The sequence below is a fragment of the Giraffa tippelskirchi genome, chromosome 10 (assembly GCF_054371585.1).
Source record: "Giraffa tippelskirchi isolate mGirTip1 chromosome 10, T2T-mGirTip1v1.2.pri, whole genome shotgun sequence".
Lineage (NCBI taxonomy): Eukaryota > Metazoa > Chordata > Mammalia > Artiodactyla > Giraffidae > Giraffa > Giraffa tippelskirchi.
Window position 1 is genome coordinate 79,456,031 of NC_137284.1, and position 22,323 is coordinate 79,478,353.

General features: G+C 36.5%; 1 protein-coding gene across 15 annotated transcripts in view; it reads right to left on the reverse strand.

The window, feature by feature from the left end:
• The window catches only part of RUNDC3B (RUN domain containing 3B), a 156,376-nt gene that overhangs the window by 79,140 nt on the left and 54,913 nt on the right, over positions 1 to 22,323 (reverse strand). For all 15 annotated transcript variants that reach the window (XR_014067453.1, XR_014067451.1, XR_014067450.1 and 12 more), the window contains 2 exons: positions 18,981 to 19,114; positions 9,633 to 9,718 (listed from right to left, as the gene is read on the reverse strand). Coding sequence is in view for 12 of the 15 variants with exons in the window: in XM_081536489.1 (XP_081392615.1) it covers positions 9,633 to 9,718; positions 18,981 to 19,114 (220 nt within the window). In the remaining 3 variants the exon portion in view is untranslated. The remainder of the gene's footprint in view (positions 1 to 9,632; positions 9,719 to 18,980; positions 19,115 to 22,323) is intronic.

The window sequence follows — 22,323 nt, forward strand, 5'->3', positions numbered from 1 at the left end:
AATTCCATGGACTACAGTCTATGGGGTTGCAAAGAGTCAGACACGACTGAGCGACTGTCACTGTCATATTTTACACTAAATGTGAAATCAGTTAATTCCACTTAAAACCATATCTGAAATACAATATCTCTTAGACCTGATTTAATATGCCTTTACTTTAACAGAGGGGAGGGGAGGACAAATGGAAGAGAAAAGGCTAGTTAAGAGAATTGTCCATTGTATGTTGAACTTTTCATTATTAGATCTGATTAAGAAAATAAATTAATGCACTTAAAGAAACTGATCAACATTTAGGTTTCATTTATAATATGCTATTTTTATGTCACTTGACATTTTAGATACTATCATTTAATCAAAGATACAAGTCATTCATGTGTATTGAAGAGGCAGAAGCTATTACAAAAAATTGTTGTATTCCCTTAATCAAGCCAATATATCGATAATTCTGACTAAAAATCTGATTCTTGTTATCAATATTTTCAAAGACTTCTAAAGACTGTAAACTTTCGGTCTCTTCATTTTACCTCACAGAAAAACTGGAACATTAATAAAGCTTGCTTATATAACCAAGATTATGTAACCAATGAGCCAAGAGTAAAGGCTAAGATGACTAATAATAGTAAGGTGTACACTAAAAAAATTTCCTTTTGCTGAAAATATTTTTTGTCCTAAGGAAAATATTTTTATGAGAAGGATCTAAACCAAAACAGCATATTGGTTTGCAAAAATGGATTATAAATATTGAAAGTAGCAAGATGAAAAATAAATTCAAAACTTCTATTTAAAGAGTTATATGTTTGACTGTATCTTTAAAGAAGTTCTGTATTTTAGAAACAGAGGAAAATTGTCAGCAACTACTTGATATTACTGTGATCTGGAAGAAAAGTCCCCACTTTCTATCAGGAGTACTCTTTCCAATGATTTGTATGTTGACTAGAAAAATATTAGACACTAGAAAGGTACTTAAAATAACACTGAAATAAGAATAATAATCTTTTCCTCAACACATATAATTTAATTCCAATTGAAATATGTCTACAATGTGATCTTTAGTGCTTATTCTGAAGGGCTATTTTAAAACATTTCAGGTACTTCAGTAACAAATATCCTTTGGATGGGAAGTGAACCACCAGAATAGATGATGTTGATACTGAACAATATCACGCTTCAAAATTTGAGAGTCACAGGTTATTCTACATACTAAAAGTACAATATTCAAATATGAGAAAGCTTATTTTATAAGCCAAAGAAATTCCATTATCAATATCTTGTTCTCTTCCCCATTTTAGTCTTTATTTAAGAAGCCTGAAGTGGGGGGAGATAAGATTCTCCCTCATGAAATACAAAACAAATTACAGCATTACAAAGAAATGTTCTATTTTATTCAAAGACAAGGTGAATCAGAATGAAAAGATGGCCAAAAAAATCAATCTCCAGTCTTGCTAAGAATGTGAGATTCTCTATTTTATCAACAAATACATCATGTAGCAAGAACTGTGTTATGTACTAGAGATAAAATGATAAAGAAGGTAAACATGACCCCTCTTTATGAAACATATAGTCTAGGGGAGAGGACAGGCAATAAACAGAAGAGACAGAGATGGCAAGCAGTATAAAATAAGCAACTAGGTTGTTGAGGTGGAGAAAAAGTAAAGATGAATCCAACTTTGAAAAAGGGCATTAGGAAAGATATTCTCGAGTAAGTGTTTATTCTGGGTCTTTAGGCCCAAAGAAGTCTGAAAACAGGGCTTTGGAGGCCATATAATATTAATAATAATTGTGAACAGGTACGGAGCACCAGGTATAGTTATAAGTGCTTTACATGAACTATCTTGCTTAATTTCACCAACAATTATTATGCCACAGAGGGAGTAAGAAATTTACCCAAGATTCCACAGCTAGAAACTGGTGAAACCAGGATCTGACGTTAGGAAATGCGTTTGCAGAGCCTGCTGGCTAAAGTAATGAGAAAGCATTTCAATGTTTAAAGTAGGAATTGACAGGATCCCTTTTACAATACTTTTTAAGAAGACTGGCTGGAAGCTGGGTGGCTGCTGGCAGGGGGCAAACTGGAATCTCAGTTGGGAGGCTAACAGGGGAGGATGTAGGCAAGAGATGAGAGAGGTACGCATTACTGCTGCAGCCATAATGATAAAGGTAAACGGGTAGATTCGAAATAGATTCTGGAAATAGGATCAAAAAGACTTGCTGATGGAATGGCTATAATGAATGAAGGAAAAAAGGAATCAAATATGAATTTAGATTTTGACTTCATCGGCCATTTAGGTAAGGCAATGAAACGACTTTCAAAGAATGGGGTGAACAGGGTTAGAGGGGAGAAGAATCAAGAAATCGGAATTAGTCAGTGATTCAAATGTGATGTCATGACTACCTAGGTGGTATTTAAAACTCCAGAGATACAATGAGATATCACCTCACACTGGTCAGAATGGCCACCATCAAAAAAAAAAAAAATCTACAAACAACAAATGCTGGAGAGGAGGTGGAGAAAAGGGATTTAACCCTCTTGCATTGTTGGTAGGAATGTAAAATTATACAGCCACTATGGAAGAAGTATGGAGATTCCTTTAAAAAACTAGGAATAAAACTACCATATGACCCAACAATCCCACTACTGGGCATAAACCCTGAGGAAACAATAACTGGAAAAGACACGTGTACCCCAATGTTCACTGCAGCACTATTTATAAAAGTTAGTACATGCAAGCAACCTAGACGTCCATCAACAGATGAACAGATAAAGAAGCTGTGGTACATATATACAAAGGAATATTACTCAGTCATAAAAAGGAACACATCTGAGTCAGTTCTAATGAGGTGGATGAACCTAGAGCCTATTAAACAGAGTGAAGTAAGTCAGAAAGAGAAAACAAATATCATATAGTAACACATATATATATATGGAATCTAGAAGGATGGTACTGATGAACCTATTTGCAAGGCAGCAATGTAGATGCAGACATAGAGAACAGACTTACAGACATGGGGTCGGGGGAAAGAGGGGGTGGGATGAATGGACAGAGCAGTACGGAAACATATACACTACCATATGTAAAATAGATAGTAGGAATTTGCTGAATGACTCAGGGAACTCAAGCTGGGGCTCTGTGACAACCTAGAGGGGTGGGATGGGGTGGGAGGTGTAAGGGAGGTTCAGGAGAGAGGGGACATTATGTATACCTATGGCTGATTCAAATCCACACAATATTGTGAAGCAATAAAATTAAAGATTAAAAATAAAATAAATTAATTACAAATAAATTTAAAAAAAAACTACAGAGAGAGGTGTAGTTGTGAGGAGAGAAAGAACAGCAGACAACAGAAGACTGAGCGCAGAGAATACTGGCACGAAGACGCTGCGAACAGTAAAAGAAGCCTGAGAAACAGCGAGTACAGAGAGAGACAGAAAAGCCAGGGAGTGTTACGTAAGTAAAAAACCAAGAGGTTTTTCAAGAAAGAAGAAGTTTTCAACTCTTCTAGCTGGACTATGGAGTACAATGGGGACAGAGAAATGTTCATTACATTTGGGTAGCTTGTGGATTATTGGTATTCTTTTAAAAATCATCTTTGGTGGAGTGGTAGAGGCAGAGGCTAGACAAGAATGAAGAGTGACTCTGAGGTAAGGAGATGACAACAGTGTGTATAAGGATTTGTGAGAAGTTTGGTGATGAAGCAGAACATGGAAATGAGCCATATGAGAGGGAAATACAGGTTCTAGGGAGAAAGTTTCTCCTTTTAAGATAGGGGATACCAGTACACGCTTCCGCACGGGTGGGAATGATTCAGAAATGGCAAGAGATGGAGTACGAAGAGGGAGAGAGGTGATGATAACTAAAGGAAAAGGTGAATGGGGTCAGGACCTAGAAGAAAGACTGACAGGAGAGACATTCCACTGCAACAAAAAACAACAAAGAGAATGTGGGTAAGGTGTGTTTGGCGACAGGAATGACAGCATTAATTAACGGCAAGTTCAATTTTCTAATGAAAGGAGGCCTTGTACTAGTAAGTTAATGGAAATATCTAGTTCTCTCTAAATTTTAAAATGGCAGTTAGAATTGTTTTTACTCTTAGGTCACAAGTCTGTATGAATGACCAGAAAGATTTTTTATTGTAGTCTTGTCTTTACTATCGGTTCAGTTCCGTTCAGTCGCTCAGTCGTGTCCGACTCTTTGCGACCCCATGAATTGCAGCACGCCAGGCCTCTCTGTCCATCACCAACTCCCAGAGTCTACCCAAACCCATGTCCATCGAGTCGGTCATGCCATCCAACCATCTCATCCTCTGTCGTCCCCTTCTCCTCCCGCCCCCAATCCTACCCAGCATTAGGGTCTTTTCCAATGAGTCAACCCTTCGCATGAGGTGCCCGAAGTATTGGAGTTTCAGCTTCAACATCAGACCTTCCAATGAACACCCAGGATTGATCTCTTTGAGGATGGATTGATTGGATCTCCTTGCAGTCCAAGGGACTCTCAAGAGTCTTCTCCAACACCACAGTTCAAAAGCATCAATTCTTTGGTGCTCAGCTTTCTTCACAGTCCAACTCTCACATCCATACATGACTACCGGAAAAACCATAGCCTTGACTAGACGTACTTTTGTTGGCAAAGTAATGTCTCTGCTTTTAAATATGCTGTCTAGGTTGGCCATAACCTTCCTTCCAAGGAGTAAGCGTCTTTTAATTTCATGGCTGCAGTCACCATCTGCAGTGATTTTGGAGCCCCCAAAAATAAAGTCTGACACTGTTTCCACTGTTTCCCCATCTATTTCCCATGAAGTGATGGGACCAGATGCCATGATCTTAGTTTTCTGAACGTTGAGCTTTCAGCCAACTTTTTCACTCTCCTCTTTCACCTTCATCAAGAGGCTCTTTAGTTCTTCTTCACTTTCTGCCATAAGGGTGGTGTCATCCACATATCTGAGGTTATTGATATTTCTCCCGGAAATCTTGATTCCAGCTTGTGTTTCTTCCAGCCCAGCGTTTCTCATGATGTACTCTGCACATAAGTTAAATAAGCAGGGTGACAATATACAGCCTTGACGGACTCCTTTTCCTATTTGGAACCAGTCTTTACTATAGACTAATACCAAATATACTCTGAAGCTTTTTCTTCTTTCCAGGAATATGTGGAATTATTTCTTGAAAGCAAATTTAAAATGAACACATCTTTGAAACAAAATTTATTAAAAGAGAGCTTTTGGGTATTTAATAAGCCAAAATATTTTATAGACAAAACAAAAAGCTGTGGCAGCAGTCCACAAGCACCTTTTAATAATGTTTTTTTTTTAATCTTAATAATGTAAAACTTTTAAACAGATTAAAATGCCTAAGGTCTTTCTCAGTTCTTGAAAGATTTGGTAATTTATCACTATCTTATCTACCTTTCTATAGTTAAAAAAAGTGTTTAGCCAACTCTTTTTTTTTTCACTTTGTGACAGCTGAGTAATTTTTGAAGATTTTATATTTTACTCCTTCTCTTACTCCTACTATAATAATGAGAAGACTAATATTACTCTTGAACATCACTTTCGTTATAAATGAAGCATTGTGGTGCAATTGCAAAGTAGTAAACAGGACTTGATAAAGTAATTTTATCTCTATATTTTCCACAGTTATTACTTCACATTCTTACCAGAATATTTTCGATCTTGTTTTAAATGTCACATTTGTGTTCTTTAGCTTAACTTTTCTAATTATTTTCAGGCTGTGGGTGGGGAGAAATGAAAACTTTGAGCAAATTATTCAGTTTCTACCTTACTTCTCTATCACCAGGCCTTCCCCACCTCTTCTTTTTTTGTTTTAGCTTTGATTCTCTTCTTGAGTCAGTCACTGGCTATTTCCAAATAACACCCTGATTCCTAAACCGTGAAACTCTTCAAGGGTTTTTTCAATTGCTCACCATAGCAAAAAGATCGCATGAATTTCTCTAATACTTTGGAGCCATCGTCATGCATTTCAGAAGACCTGCTGTAGTTCTGCTCCCCACAGTTCCTCCTCCCAACCTTATCCTTAGATTATCATTAATTAGTACTTTCAAGCTTGCCTGCCTTAGCCCATGTAGCTCCTCCTTATGTACTGAGTAAACACTTGTTATCACCATTTTAAAGGACCTCATTACTCTATCTGTGAAGAGTAGAAGAAGAAGAAATCACTTGATTCAGAAACTCTTGAGATTCCTAAAGAATTAGAGATCATTTCTCATTGTTCTACAAGCACTTATGTCAGGGAGCACTCAGACAAAAGGTAAGATGCAATTATTCTTTCCAAAAGTACGCTTGTAACGTTACAAACCTAACCTTCCAAATACATATACTTTCACTAGGGGTTCACAATCAAATGTATTTATAGTTAAGAAGTTTCTCTGGTTTGATTTTGGTTAAAAAAAAAAAGTAGTGTAAATAGTTTTAAAAAAGACTGTCTTTTTGCAACTGCATTTTAAAGTTAACTTTTAGGATGGGAATTTTGAAATAACTCCTTACATCATTTTTTGATAATTGCAGAGCCATTATAGCCACATCTAAATACTGTGTGATGTATATATATAAACATGATATATTTCTCTGTGTGTGTATAAACATACACTAAGCCACATTTCTATGTGAATAATATATGTTTATATATTGTTACAAGAATATTTTTACTTCATGAACTTTTTAGAGCTGAATCACTTCCTTTTTTCCCCGAAAAGAACAGCTAATACCTAAACACAAGGCAAAAAGCATTTCCCTTAAAAAATTTAAACTACTCACTCTAAAAATAGTCTATTCAAGTACTATTTCTACCCCACCCAACTGTATAAACTAAGAAATGAGACTAACAACTTGGATTATTAATGCTTTAATTTCTATTTAGAAAAAGACTATCTTGTTATTGTATAGCAGATAATTATGGTACAAACTTAGTTTTGATTTCATAGGATTTCTAGGCTTGATCTATGGTGTTCTGATTTTTTTTTAAGCCTCAGTATCTTGAAAATTTAGTATCTTTCATAACTAAATGTATTTACTAGTGATAATAAATAAAAGAAACAAATGTAAAGTTTATTTCAAGTGTCTAAGAGTTTATCATCTCACTGTCCATCTTTAGAAATATCCCAAGAGTACCATATTCCTTGAAAATGATCCAATAAGCACAATTCCAGATTTACTTTATGCAAATATTTCTTGGAGTTAAAAGTCTTTATAACCTGGTCAAATTTATAATCGTGGTAATTTTTTCTTCATATCTTCCAAGTAAAACATTTATTTCATTACCTAAGAACATCAGTTCAGTTCAGTTGCTTAGTCATGTCCAACTCTTTGCGACCCCATGGACTGCAGCAAGCGAGGCCTCCCTGCCAATTACCAACTCCCAGAGTTTACTCAAACTCATGACCATTGAGTCGGTGACGCCATCCAACCATCTCATCTTCTGTTGTCCCCTTCACTTCCCACCTTCAATCTTTCCCAGCATCAGGGTCTTTTCAAATTAGTCAGTTCTTCACATCAGGTGACCAAACTATTGGAGTTTCAGCTTCAACATCAGTCCTTCCAATGAATATTCAGGACTGATTTCCTTTAGGATGGACAGGTTACATCTCCTTGCTGTCCAAGGGACTCTCAAGAGTCTTCTCCAACACCACAGTTCAAAAGCATCAATTCTTCAGTGCTCAGCTTTCTTTACAGTTCAACTCTCACATCCATACATGAGTCCTGGAAAAACCACAGTCTTGACTAGACAGACCTTTGTTGGCAAAGCAATGTCTCTGCTTTTTAATATGCTGTCTAGGTTGGTCATAACTTTTCTTCCAAGGAGCAAGTGTCTTTTAATTTCATGGCTGCAGTCATCACCTGCAGTGATTTTGGAGCCCCCAAAAATAAAGTCTGACACTGTTTCCACTGTTTTCCCATCTGTTTGCCATGAAGCGATGGGAGCAGAGGCCATGATCTTAGTTTTCTGAATGTTGAGCTTTAAGCCAACTTTTTCACTCTCCTCTTTCACTTTCATCAAGAAACTCTTTAGTTCTTCTTCACTTTCTGCCTTAAGTGTGGTGTCATCTGCATATCTGAGGTTATTGATATTTCTCCCAGCAATCTTGATTCCAGCTTGTGCTTCATCCAGCCCAGCATTTTTCATGATGTACTCTGCATATAAGTTAAATAAGCAAGGTGACAATGTACAGCCTTGACATACTCCTTTTCTGATTTGGAACCAGTCTGTTGTTCCATATCCAGTTCTAACTGTTGCTTCTTGACCTGCACACAGATTTCTCAAGAGGCAGGTCAGGTGGTCTGGTATTTCCCTCTCTTTCAGAATTTTCCACAGTTTGTTGTGATCCACACAGTCAAAGGCTTTGGCATAGTCAATAAAGCAGAAGCAGATGTTTTTCTGGAACTCTCTTGTGTTTTCGATGATCCAATGGATGTTGGCAACACTTAAGCAAAGATACTGTCATCTGTACTGGCTAGTCAGCTAAAACAATGTGTCTCATTAAAGACCCAGATGTTCTCAAAATCCAGAATGTCAAACATGCCATCAGGACATGGAAATTAAGATTTTAGATATATGATTTCTCTATATATATGCCTAATTTTCTCTATGAGAACTGGCTTACAGTCACTCTCTTCCTTCAGAAATATGATTAACAAGGTAGAAATACGTATGGTAATTTAAAAGTTTCGAAGTCAGTGCTGTCTGATAGAACCTTCTGCCATGAAGCACTGTTCTGCATCCGTACTGTCCAATTTGGTAGCTATTAACCACACAGGGCCAGTAAATACCTAAAGTGTGATAAAGCAACTGAAGAATTGAATCAGTAATTTAATTTCTATTTTAATTTACTCAGTGGCATGTGGTTAGTGGGTTCTATATTGAACAGTACATATGTAGGATACTGAAATCATTGAATATTTTCATTTACAAATACTTTTGAAATGGAAAAAAAGTGGTTGCTTTAACAAAAGCCTTAAATATAGATTAGCAGAGCAGGGCTGAGTGGGCATGGCTGTTGTCCTTATATGAACCTTTTCTCTATCATCATAAAGTGAAAGTCGCTCAGTCATGTCTGACTCTTTGTGACCCCATGGACTTTACAGTCCATGGAATTCTCCAGGCCAGAATACTGGAGTGAGTAGCCTTTCCCTTCTCCAGGAAGAATCATCATAAAAAGTTAATAAAGTCCTGTTTTGCACAATGTACCATCTCATAAATCTATACAACCTAAGGAGAACATTGGTATAGACTGCCCCAAAAACACAACTGAGCAATCATTAATTATATAAGAATTAAAGAAGTGAATGAAAGAAATGTTGTGGTGTGGAAAGAGGAAGAATGCAATAGGAAAAATCTGTGGTGAGAACGAAACTTCAAGTGCTGAAAAAGTAAGAATCAAACTTTTCAGAAAAAAGATATTCCAGGCATAATGTGAGGCCTGAAAAGATAAATCAAGGTGGAAGTATGTTTAGTTGAAAAACTGTACTTTCTTAAGAAGACAGTGGATTTATCTGAGAAGTATAAAAAGGGGAAATAAAATAGGTGAGGACTTGAAAAACAAATGAGTCTTATTCTATTCTTACTTCTAAGTCTTCAGGTGACTCTCTTAATATATATTTGAAAATTAAAAGGACTTTTAAACCTGGTTGTTTTGAAGTCTCTCAGAGCTGTAGAGATGTATTCAGACAAATGTTTTTCCATGAGTGCTACTCTGATCCAGGCTCTACCCTAAAAGGAAGAAGAAAGAATCAAACGTAAAGAAAAAATTAGAAATTAAAAAATATTGTGTTCACTATGTCATCAAAAATATAAGCATTTTAACATGCAAAGAATAACTCACTCAAAATGTGTATTTGATAAAGACTAAAAAATATTTAAGTAGATAAGATGAGGTAAATTTGAATTATATATAGTATATACTTTGCTTCTCTAGAGGTGTAGGGTAGAGCATGTCCGATTAACTTTCTAGATTCTGAAGGGACAGAACCATCAAAATTGAGTTACTTGGGTTAGAGACATTTTGTGAATAATATAAGGAAATCACAAGACTTCTCTATTTACTTCAGTGCCCAAATCAACTTGCTAACTGAAATGATTCCCCTTATAAAACAAGAGGAAAGAGTCCATTCTCATTAATAAAAATATTCCTCACACCACTTGTTTAGTCTTTCCAGAGGGAAGTTTACACAACAAACAGTGAAACAAATTTCATTATTTATCATTTATCCAAATCATGAGTCACTGAATTTGGTGCCTCCAGAGCATTTTAAAAAATATTACCAGAAATTTAAACCAGAAAAAGCAAACACACAACAAAAAATATCCCAGAAGCATATCCTAGAATAAAATCACAGAAACACACAATTCTAACAAAATATGAATAATCTTACTTTTGAAAAGGGGTAAGAGCATTCAGTAGTTGGGACTAGTCAGTAAAGTTTTTTTTATAAGCCAAAGCATTTATTCTGAACTTTTTGTTTAGAATGAAAGAATACTTGTTAGTGAGAATTTTATAATCCCATTATGTTCACTTCACTCAACCCTTTCACACCTCTCCAGAAAATCTATGAAGATTGACTATATAAAAAATCAAACCACTGTAATAGTAGCTAAGAATAAAAATGACACTAACCAATATATATGACAGTCAACTACCAGTATAGAAAAAAAGCATTGAAATGCCTACACTTACAGAAATGTCTACAGTTCTAGTGATTTCCTCAAACTGTTGGACAGGAAGGATTAAAATCAAGTTAATCCAGACAGTGGTAAAACCTGGCATGCTAGAAACTGCAGTACTGTTTGGAAATAGAGGAACGACATGGGCGTGGTTAGCACACCAGTCAGTTTGCCCACCAACCTCAAAATCCCTTAGCTTGCCCTTGTGCTCAGTCAACTGCTTCTGCTGACTAAGCCTGGGGAACCTACAATTACTTGTAGCTGATTGGAGCAGGGGAAGGGAAGAGGCACACAACAGCCCTCAGTCTCAAGTTTCTTACAATTTCATCTGAAAGACAGAGACTAGCAGTAGTGGCTTGAATCAAAAAGCTACATTCTAACACAGAAGCAGGGAAAGTTGCTCTCCAGAGAAAGTGTGCTATTGTTAGATGAGAAATGTGGGGGAAAGCCTTGCTTTCTGATTTATTCATTTCAAGCCATACAAAACTGGGCTGCACCTAGTTTCCAGTCTTTGGATGTTTGTGAAATTCAGTTATACTGTCATAATAAATGGTGCTGATTTGTAACGGTTTCTTTTCTTTCAACAAAAGCAACAGAATATTTAAAGCTTGTTGGAATCATCAACAGGGAAAAGCTGAAAAGTAGGAATAGGATCTTAGGCTGCATCAGTTAGGTAGTGGTGAACCACTGTAGGTTGCTGTTATTGTTTGGGAAACACAAATATTAGCCTGTTTGCCACGAAAGGTTTTTGAAAAAAAATTAATATAAGTAGTCAACACTTCTTAAGAACGTAATTAATAAATGCTTGCCTCTGTATTAGACACATTAGGATATTTACTCCTCCTGAGAATTGTGTCAGTTACAATACTGTCCCTACTTTACTATATGAGGAAACAAAAAACAGACACAACTAGAAGACAGGAGACTCATCTCAGCACCAAACTGACCAACCTAATGGAATTAATATCCATACACTCTACCTTCCCTCCTATTTCAGGGGGTGGGCTGCAACTATTTAAGAGAGTAAAAAGACAAATCACAGAGTGGACAAAACTATCTGCATTATATGTAACTGACAAAAGACTCTCATCTGTAAAATGCAAAGAATTCTTACAAATCTATAAGAAAAAGATAAGTCAATTTAAAAATGGGCTGCAAGGGGAAGAGTTTAAACCAGAGAGTCAATTTCTTTAGTAGACATCAGAATATTTAGAAGTTTTCTTCCTTTTTGTGTTAGTTTTTATAAGTGGTATTTTTCAAAGAATTTGCCCATTACATTTAAATTTTTTAATTTACAGGTGTGAAGTCATTCATACCTTCTCTTAGGATTTTTAATGTTTGTAGAGTCTATGGGGTTCATCACTTCTTCATTACAGATATGGGTAATGTATAACCTCTCTTTTTTTCCTTCTAATAGCCTTGCTAGAAACTTATCAGTTATATTAATCTTTTTAAAAACACCAACTTTTGGTTTTGTTGATTTTCTTCCAGTGTACAATTGTTTCAGTTTAATTGAATTTTTGTTCTTCATTTCTTCTTTCCTTCTACTTTGGGTTTATTACTTTTTTTAAAAGTTTCTTGAGATGAAAGTTTTGATAACCGATTTTCTGCCTTTTTCTTAAAATACATAAAAGCCTACTTAAACTTATCTATTCTCCTTTAAGTACAATTTTTATATGTTATATTTTCATTATCATTACTAAGTATGTTTTAATTTCATGTGTAATTTCTTCTTTCATTCGTGAGTTATTTAGAAATTCTTCTCAACTTCAACTTATATAAGCCTAGTTAACTCTTTGTTATGGATTCTACTGTGGTTAGAGAACACTTTATTTGTTTATATTTCAATCCTCTGAAATTCACTGACATGCATTACAACTTAGCAAATGATCGATTCTTGTACAAGTTCATTAAGAATGAATATTTTGTAGTTTCCTATTTTGATTTTCTTATATATTCCAGTTCTCTAGTATTAATCTTTATTTATATTTTCTTCATATTGTAATTACTTAAAAGTCCATTATCTGCATCTCCCATATGTCTGTTTCAATTTTATTTTTACATTTCTTAGTTTTGTTCATTTAACCTTGTTTCCCGATATGCTCGGTGAATTTTGATTAAATATTAGACACTGTGCAAGAAAATTTGCAGCAACTCTAATGCTACTTTTCTCTAGAGTAGATTTACCTTCCTTCTGGTAGACAGTGTATTTGAAAACCACTTTGTACCACTTAAGGGCACCACTTTTAGTTTTTTGGGGTGCTGGTTTTCATCTGAATTTCCCTAACTCCCAAGGTACAGCCTTTCTGGGGTCTCAGAAGCCTGGAGTGTTTACAGGGCCCCTTCAATTTGTTTCACTTCCAGGTTTGGGGCCATCACAGTTAACAACTAGGGATAGGAAAAGTGGAGTGGTAGTTAAAAGAGGAGGTAGATTTATGAATCAATAAGAGAAAATGAACATAAAAGTGGCTTCTTTGGAATACTGTATCTCACTGTAAAGTTCCAGTATTTGGTAACTCTGGTGCACCTGTGACTAACACCCTCTCTCTCTGCCTCTGCCTCTTTCAGTAGAAAATCTGGCTAACCACCATTTAGGACAAAGCACTGACAAGGTAAGCTTCTGAACAAGGAAAAAGTAAGAAGAAGATGAGACCAGGAAAAACTAGGCTGAATTAGGGACATAAAACATAAAAATATATTAAGGGCTACACTCACAGTTCTGTCACAGTATAGGTGCTGAATAAAAATTTATCAGCTGGAGGGATGCATGGATATATGAATGGCTGATGTGACTAGTATATTCAGAAGTTATAATATGTTAAATTCATATTGAATAGAAGGAATACATAGGGTAAGCAGCCACAAATTAGGAAGGCCTAACACAGCTTTAAATAAGAATTTTAAAAATAAGAATGCTCTTAAAAACAAAGGGAAAAAAAAAAAAAAAAAAAAAAAAAAAAAAAAAAAAAAAAAACAAAGGAAAAGAAAATTCACACAAGATATGCAGGAAAAAGGAAGAACTCAACTACAGTAGAGAGTTCATACTTTAAGGCCAGAAACTAACTAAAGGGGGAGAAGGCTATCTTGAACTTGAAATCAGCTGGGATACTAAGAAAATCAAATGGAAATATCTGGAGGATAAACAACAATAGTAACTAAGGATCCAATTTCAGTGGACCTTCTCTCAAAGGTCATGTATTAATATTATGCTTACATTGGCCCAAAGTAGCAGTAGGGAAGATGGATAAGTTCAGAAGCAAGCAAAATAGGTACCTGTTGATATGAAGTTATTTTTCTCAGAAAGCTAATTCTAGCCTGACACCTAAATAAGCTGACGTACAGAAATCCTATGTCCCCAAAATCCTGCATATTATACTTTTTATTTTTGGCTGCACTGGTGGGCATGCAGGATCTTCGTTCCCTGACAAGGGATCAAACCCATGCCCTCCGCAGTGGAAACAGACTGGTAACCATTGGACTGCCAGGGAAGACCCCTTGTATATTATAGAAAGAACAGCTGCAAATATGGCTGAGGTGTAAAGAGTATAGTCCCAATCTTCAATTCAAATATTCTATTTCATTGACAGGCTATGAATAGGCCCTGGAAAATGAGCTCAACTAGTCACGGACTAAGCAAAGAAAGGGAATGTCTACATTTTACAGGTCTCAGATTAGGGTGACTAAGTTCACATCTCTTGTGGCACCAAGTTTCTACAATGTGACTCTCAGCTGTACAGTGATACAAAGACACAGGCAATCCTGAGTCAATCAATCTGGAGAATGTCTCTGGACTGAATCAATCATTGTGCCACAGGGCATCCTGTCTTACACTATTTAAAACGTTCACATAACCCTAAAAGTGTAATCAGAATGAATCTGGTTTCTTAAATAGAAGTAAAAAATGAAGATCTTAGTTTTGGTCCCAAGCCCACTGAGTTACACACTGTTTAAAATGTAAGTTTGGTGCTCAGGTTCTGATACATTTTCCCAAGTATCAGGGCTGGATTAGAGTGCTATACATGCTAGCAGTCACTCAGAACTGTAGTTCAAAGGCTCAGTAAACCTGCCACCTGAGATACTTCGTTAATGCTTCAGTCCTGACACTTGGCAGGTGGGATTCACTGAGTAGATTAAGTACTTTGCTCTTTGCACTACAATGAATAAAGACAGGTGTAATCTTTGCCTGCAGACTTTTCCAGACAAGTAGTAGATCTTTTTTCCCCCACAAGTATTAATAAATGGAGGCTTCTCTGGTGGCTCAGATGATAAAAGAGTCTGTCTGCAATGAGGGAGACCTGAGTTCGATCCCAGGGTCGGGAAAATCCCCTGGAGAAGGAAATGGCAACACACACCAGTATCCTTGCCTGGGGATGGACTGTGTTTGAGGCCTGAGCAAAACAAAGATATAAAAACAGGATTTAGAATGTGATTGTTCTGTGGTGATTTGATACTCAATACCAGTTTTTTTACAGAATAAATATTAACCTGTCTCTGCTGGGCAGCATCTTGCTGTGTAGGGACTACTCCCAAGCCTTATTAAGAGAGCTGGTCAGCTGGAGTTTGAGATTCTTTGGTCCACCCAGGTCAAGAGTGCTACATTTCTAGTGTTTCTTACCTTCTCAATTACCTTTTGTATTTGGTATATACTAGTTACAGAAATATATTCTCCTCTATATTGAAGGGGTTTAGAATACACTTGCCATGTTAATCTCTCCTGATTTAATTGGAAAATAAGAAAATAAAGTTTCTGTATCACTGGGGTACCTATTAATATAATCCCATAGGATTGTACAGTGGAAGTGACATATAGATTCAAGGGATTAGATCTAATAGTGCCTGAAGAACTATGGATGGAGGTTCCTAGCATTGTACAGGAGATAGTCACAAAAACCATCCCCAAGAAAAAGAAATGCAACAAGGCAAAATGGTCATCTGAGGAGGCCTTATAAATAGCTGAAAAAAGAAGAGAAGCTAAAGGCAGAGGAGAAAGGGAAAAATACACCCATCTGAATGCAGAGTTTCAAAGAATAGCACGGAGAGTAAGAAAGCCCTCCTAAGTGAACACTGCAAAGAAACAGAGGAAAACAACAGAATGGGAAAAACTAGAGATCTCTTCAGGAAAGTTAGAGATACCAAGGGAACATTTCATGCAAAGATGGGCACAATAAAGGACAGAAATGGTATGGACCTAGCAGAAGATATTAAGAGGTGGCAAGAATACACAGAAGAAGAACTATACAAAAAAGATCTTTATGACTCAGATAACCACGATGGTGTGATCACTCACCTAGAATCGGACATCTTGGAATGTGAAGTCAAGTGGGTCTTAGGAAGTATTGCTACAAACAAAGCTAGAGGGGATAGAATTCCAGCGGAGATATTTCAAATACTAAAAGATGACGCTGTGAAAGTGCTGTACTCAATACGGAAGCAAATTTGGAAAACTCAGCAGTGGCTACAGGACTGGAAAAGGTCAGTTTTCATTCCAATTCCAAAGAAGGGCAATGCCAAAAAATGTTCAAACTACCATAAAGTTGTGCTCGTTTCACATGTTAGCAAGGTAATGCTCAGATCCTTCAAGCTAGGTTACAACATTACATGAACCGAGAACGTTCAGATGTACACACTGGATTTAGAAAAGGCAGATGAACCAGAAATCAAATTGCCAACATCCACTGAATCACAGAAAAAGCAAGAGAATTCCAGAAAAACATCTGCTTCATTGACTATGCTAAAGCCTTTGACTGTGTGGATCACAACAACTGTGGAAAATTCTGAAAGAGATGGGAATACCAGACCACCTGACCTGCCTCCTGAGAAACCTGTGCAGGAAGAAGCAACAGCTAGAACCACACATGGAACAATAGGCCGGTTCCAAATTGGGAAAGGAGTACTTCAAGGCTGTTTATTGTACCCTGCTTGTTTAACTTATATGCAGAGTACATTATGTGAAATGCTAGGCTAGATGAATCACAGGCTGGAATCAAGACTGCTAGGGGAAATATCAATAACTTCAGATATGTAGATGACACCATCCTAATGGCAGAAAGCGAAGAGGAACTAAAGAGTCTCTTGATCAAGGTGAAAGAGGAGAGCAAAAAAGCTGGCTTAAAACTCAACATTTTCAAAAAACTAATCTCATGGCATCTGGTCCCATCACTTCATGGCAAATAGATGGGGAAACAATGGAAACAGCGACAGACTTTATTTTCTTGGGCTCCTGAATCACTGTGGACAGTGACTGCAGCCATGAAATTAAAGACAGTTGCTCCTTGAACGAAAAGCTACGACAAACCTAGGCAGTGTTTTAAAAAGCAGACACATCACTTTGTTGACAAAGGTCTGTATAATCAAAGCTATGGTTTTTCCAATAGTCATGTATGGATGTGAGAGTTCAACCATAAAGAAGGATAAGCACTTAAGAATTGATGCTTTTGAACTTTGATGCTAGAGAAGACTCTTGAGAGTCCCCTGGACAGCAAGGAGATCAAACCAGTCACTCCAAAAGGAAATCAACCCCGAATATTCACTGGAAGAACTGATGCTGAAGCTGAAGCTCCAATATTTTGACCATATGATGTGAAGAGTCGACACACTGGAAAAGACCCTGATGCTGGGAAAAACTGAGGGCAGGAGGAGAAGGGGGCAACAAAGAATGAAATGGTTGGATGGCATCTTGATTCAATGGACATGAGTCTGAGCAAACTCTGGGAGATAGTGAAGGACAGGGAAGCCTGGCGTGCTGCAGTCCATGGGGTCACAAACAGCTGGACATGACTGAACAAGTCTTTTCATCTTAACCTACAGAAGCCAAGATACAAACTCAGTTAAGATGCAAAAGAGAATTCAAATTTCACATTTTAAAAACCTGTATTCAATCAGACAATTAGAAAGTGAATAAATGAATAAATTTAATAGTTCAAGAAAATGGAGGCCAAAGGACTACTAAGATAACAATTGTGACAAAAATGAAATCTGGTAAAGTAAAAAAGAAACAAAAAAGATTTAAACATCTATGAGAAAAAAATTTTTACAAAAAAACTAGTCATAGTTGACTTAGAAATGAAGACATTTATTGACTTAAATGTATTCCCTATTGGCTCAGACAGTAAAGAGTTTGCCTGCAATATAGGAGATTCTGGTTTGATCCCTGGGTCGGGAAGATCCCTAGAGAAGGGAATGGCAACCCACTCCAGTTTTGTTGCCTGGAAAATCCCATAGACGGAGGAGCCTGGTGAGCCCCAATCCATGGAGTTGCACAGAGTGAGACATGACTAACAGACTAACGTAAAAATATTACACATTCCATTAAACAATATAAATACATTTTTGTTAATATTAACATTATCAGAAAAATCTTTTTAAAGTCCTAGGAAGCTATCAAAATGTGAATACATTCTAACTTTTCCCAAATTCTAATTTTTACCTGAAAGCTTTAATTTTACCGTTGGCAACAAATATTGTCAAGCTGTTTTTCTTGTCGGAACAGACTTACTTCATTCATCTTTATTTAAGGACTTTCTACTAATGCCTAAGTCAAAAAAGCTATAGTTTGAATGTTTTTCTTTCAAGTAAAATACTATTACACAACAAAAGCATCTAGTTCAGCTAACAATTCAAACGACTGCATGAGTCCTTTTCCTTGAGATGACCACCATATTTCAGTAGCTGCAGAAATGCTTTATGCATGCTTCCCATTGTGTCACTCAAAATATTAAAAAGAAAGGCTTTCAGAGGTTGAGATTTAATTAAATTAATAATGTTTACCATTATAGACATTAAGTGAAACTGGATTTTTTTTTTTTAAGACTGATTGCATGACGAGGAAGAACTCAATGACTACTAGAACAGTTTGATGCCACTGTTTTAATTTATGCCAAGGCATCAGCAATTTTACCTACCACTGCTTCTGCATCAGTAATGCAAATATCAATCCAGTGCAATAGGCAAATCACATTCTGGAATTACGTGAACACAGTCTGACATGTGGATTGCCAGTGCAGGACACGAAGAGCTGCTGAAACTTCACAGACTGGGAAGTATTTCAACGTGCTTCTCAAAAAAGAAACTCACAGTGACTAGCTTCATGCCTTCTTGCTATTTATAAGGCAACAGTGAAGATTTAAGAGCACTCTAAAATATCTAGTAAAAAAAAAAATTAAGCCTCTGGAAGATGTTAAATTTGGTCAACTGCTTAATTTCAACAAAGAAAAGAAATATTGTATACAGCAAAGAGCTTGAATTCTTTATTTGGGTCAAAATGCTTAGGCTGAGAGTACACACACACTGCACATTACCACTGATGTCTTACCTTAGCTCTGGAGGAACTGACATGTTCCATATTTTCAATGCTGCAGATACAGTTCTGTGAAACTTTCCGGCAAGCCACTCTGATATAGTCCCAGAAGCTACGAGGACTTCCATAACCAAACCAGGTTACTTGACCTTCAGGAGACAAATTGTAACACAAAATAAAAAGAAAACCAGACTAGTAACTCAAAATGCAAGAACAACAAGATAAAGGGCAGTAGAGTGTGTGACTGTGGAAAGGACGCTGATCTTGGGGTCAAAAAGCCTTAAGTCTGGTCCCATCCTAACTTTACCTACTTGTGTGATTTGGGGCAATTTATTTAATGGATCTGGATTGTAGTTTTCTCAACAACACAAAGTAAATGAAGCAAAAAGGGCCTAGACACTAAACACAATTGTTTGCAGGTTAAAATCCTATTATTCTAACACAGTCTTTCAGAGAGCACACAGTTATCCTTCTTTGGGCTTCCAGTTAAGCATTAGTTTAAATTGCATCTTTGCTGTTTACTGGCTGTGTGACCCCAGGGAAGTTAACCTTTCTGAACACCACTATTCTTGACTCTAAAAGGAGACTAATTGGAGTAACCACTTTATGAGTATTCTCTGACTCAAATACAACAATGCCTGAGTAATGCCTAAGTATATGAGTAATGAGTATTGAGTAACGCCTGAGTATTCAGAGTATGAGTATTCTCTGAATCAAATACAACAATGCCTGAGTAATGTCTGAGTAGTCCTGAGCATAGGATTGGGCGCATAAAAGTAGTGTAAAAAGAGAAAGATAATAAAAATGAAAAAAAATGTTACCTCTTGCATCCTAAATCTTTCTCTTCTTGGAAAACAGAAAAAAAATTAAAAGGCAACACTTTTTCTCCTCTTCAGAGGGATACTTCAAAGAAATGAAACAATTTGTAGCCCATAAGTACCTGTCAACTTTGAGAACCGTACAATGACTAATCATTACCACCCATTCACTACCATTCTACCCAACCTTCATCTGTCACTCACCTGCTCACTTCTAGTCAACAACCCATGACAAGTCCTTAGGCACTTACCGTTCTAATCTTCCAGACCTGGATAACTACGTCTGTGTTCAAGAACAAATGTTCTTTTGTGTGTATTAATATTTCAATGCAGGACTTGCAGTAATAAGTCCATGGGGACAATTTTGTACTCTGAATATTTTTAAATGGGATATGAGAGACATCTTAGTATTTCTTCAGTTTTCTGAAATAATTATTCTTACCTAGGGAAGTTGTTCAATCTTAAGAAAGAGCAGCTTTTATATTTTAAAACCTCTGCTTCTTTATTTTCAAGTAACATTTATTTATCTCAATTTTCTTTTCCCCAGTAACATGTTCTCTCTAAGCAACATCAAGAAGTGTCAAAGTGTCCTTGTCCACAGGCAGCATTTTAGGAACAATGTCTGAAATAACTGAGTGGTGTCCAACCCCGGCAACACCTAAGAATAACTAGGCTTCTTTTAAAAAGTACTCATGACTGGGCTCCACCCAAACTAAATAATCAGAATCTTTGGGGGTGGGCCTAGGCATTGGTATTGTTAAAAAGATCCCTCTGGTATTTCTAATAATATAGTTAATCAACCAATGTTAGCTGGCCTAACACCCTGAGCTTACACTTACAGTTACCTGCTTACCTGACTGTCTCACACATTAGATGGTAAGGTCACTAAGGCAGAGACTGTATCTTACTTGTTTTTAATTCTATCTCCAGCACTTGACATAGTGCTTATCTCACAGCAGGCATTTAATAAATATTTATTAAACCAAATCGACTGGTTAATCCACACTAACCAGATCTTCATTGCAATGCATATAAAAATTTGAATCTTAAAAATCTAATTAGGATCTTTTTACAGTAATAGGTCAGTGACAATCTGGCATCAAGATGTCTGCATGCTACATTACAAACATCAAATATTCTGGACAAAAATATTTACCTTTATAAAAATACAAAAGCATTGACACATCCCTACTCAAACATCATTATATGACTCAAATGTCTCTTCAGTAATGAAATCTTACTGCCAAAAAATAGAAATCTATAGGAGTATTTATAATCTTCCTTCTTTCTTTCAGTCTCTCCCCATCACTTTTCTTTGCTCCTTCTCCTCTTTAGTTAAAAAAACTTCCCAGAACAGGATGTCAGTATAGTCCGTTTTTAGGGCAATTTTCATGTTATCAATTTGTTAGCCATTTAGAGAAGAGACAGGATGTCTAATGTTAAGAATATGGGCTTTTGAGTCAAGAGGACCAGAACAGATCACTTTCGAGTCATGCAATCTCAAGCAAATGACTTTTCAATCTACCAACCTGAGCTCTTCTATAAACTGATAATAATGGTAGTATCTACATGATAACACTGTTGTGAGGATTAGATAATGTATGTGCAGCAATTACTATATAGCCTAATACAGATGTTAATAATCATTATTACTTTTATTATTATTATCCTACAAAGAGTTAAGAGATCCAAGCTCCCCTTGCATTACAAAATAGCAATGAAACGCACAGTGAAGTTTTTCTCATTACTTGCTTAGAATCTAGAAAAACCTTTAAAATTTACTCCCTAATCCAACCTTTTCCCATATCAACCATCCTCAACTGACCTCCCTAAAATCTAGTCTTGGTTAATTTCTTTAGCTTCTATTAATTGAGATCATCCCACAATTTAAAACTGAGGAGTAGCCACAATTCTCTCCATGAATGGAGTACCACACACTGGAAGCAATCTTGAAGAGAGAATCACAAGGTTTCTCTGGTAACTTTATTTTAAACCTTCTCGTAAGTTGAAAGTGGCTGAGGAAAATAATTTATGAGAAGTTTCAAAGAAGAGCTGTTGAAAATTAAAAAAAAATGTAACAAAGTCCCCTACTGATGGGTAGGGATGACTCAGTAATCCCACTACTGGGCATATTTCCAGAGAGAACCATAATTCACAACAACACATGCACCGCAATGTTCTCTGTAGCACTGCTTACAACAGGCAGGACACGGAAGCAACCTCAGTGTCCATCAATAGGGGAATGGATAAAGAGGCTGTGGTACATAGACAGAACGGAATATTACTCAACCATAAAGGAATGAAACTGGATCATTTGTAGAGACATGTATGGACCTACAGGCTATCATACAGAGGAAGGTAAATTACAAAGAGAAAAATATCATATATTAATGCATATATGTGGAATCTAGAAAAATGGTATAGATGATCTTATTAGCAAAACAGAAACAGAGACACAGACTAGAGAACAAACATATGGACACCAAGGGGGTAAGAAGTGGGGTGGGATGAATTGGGAGTTTGGGATGGACACACATACA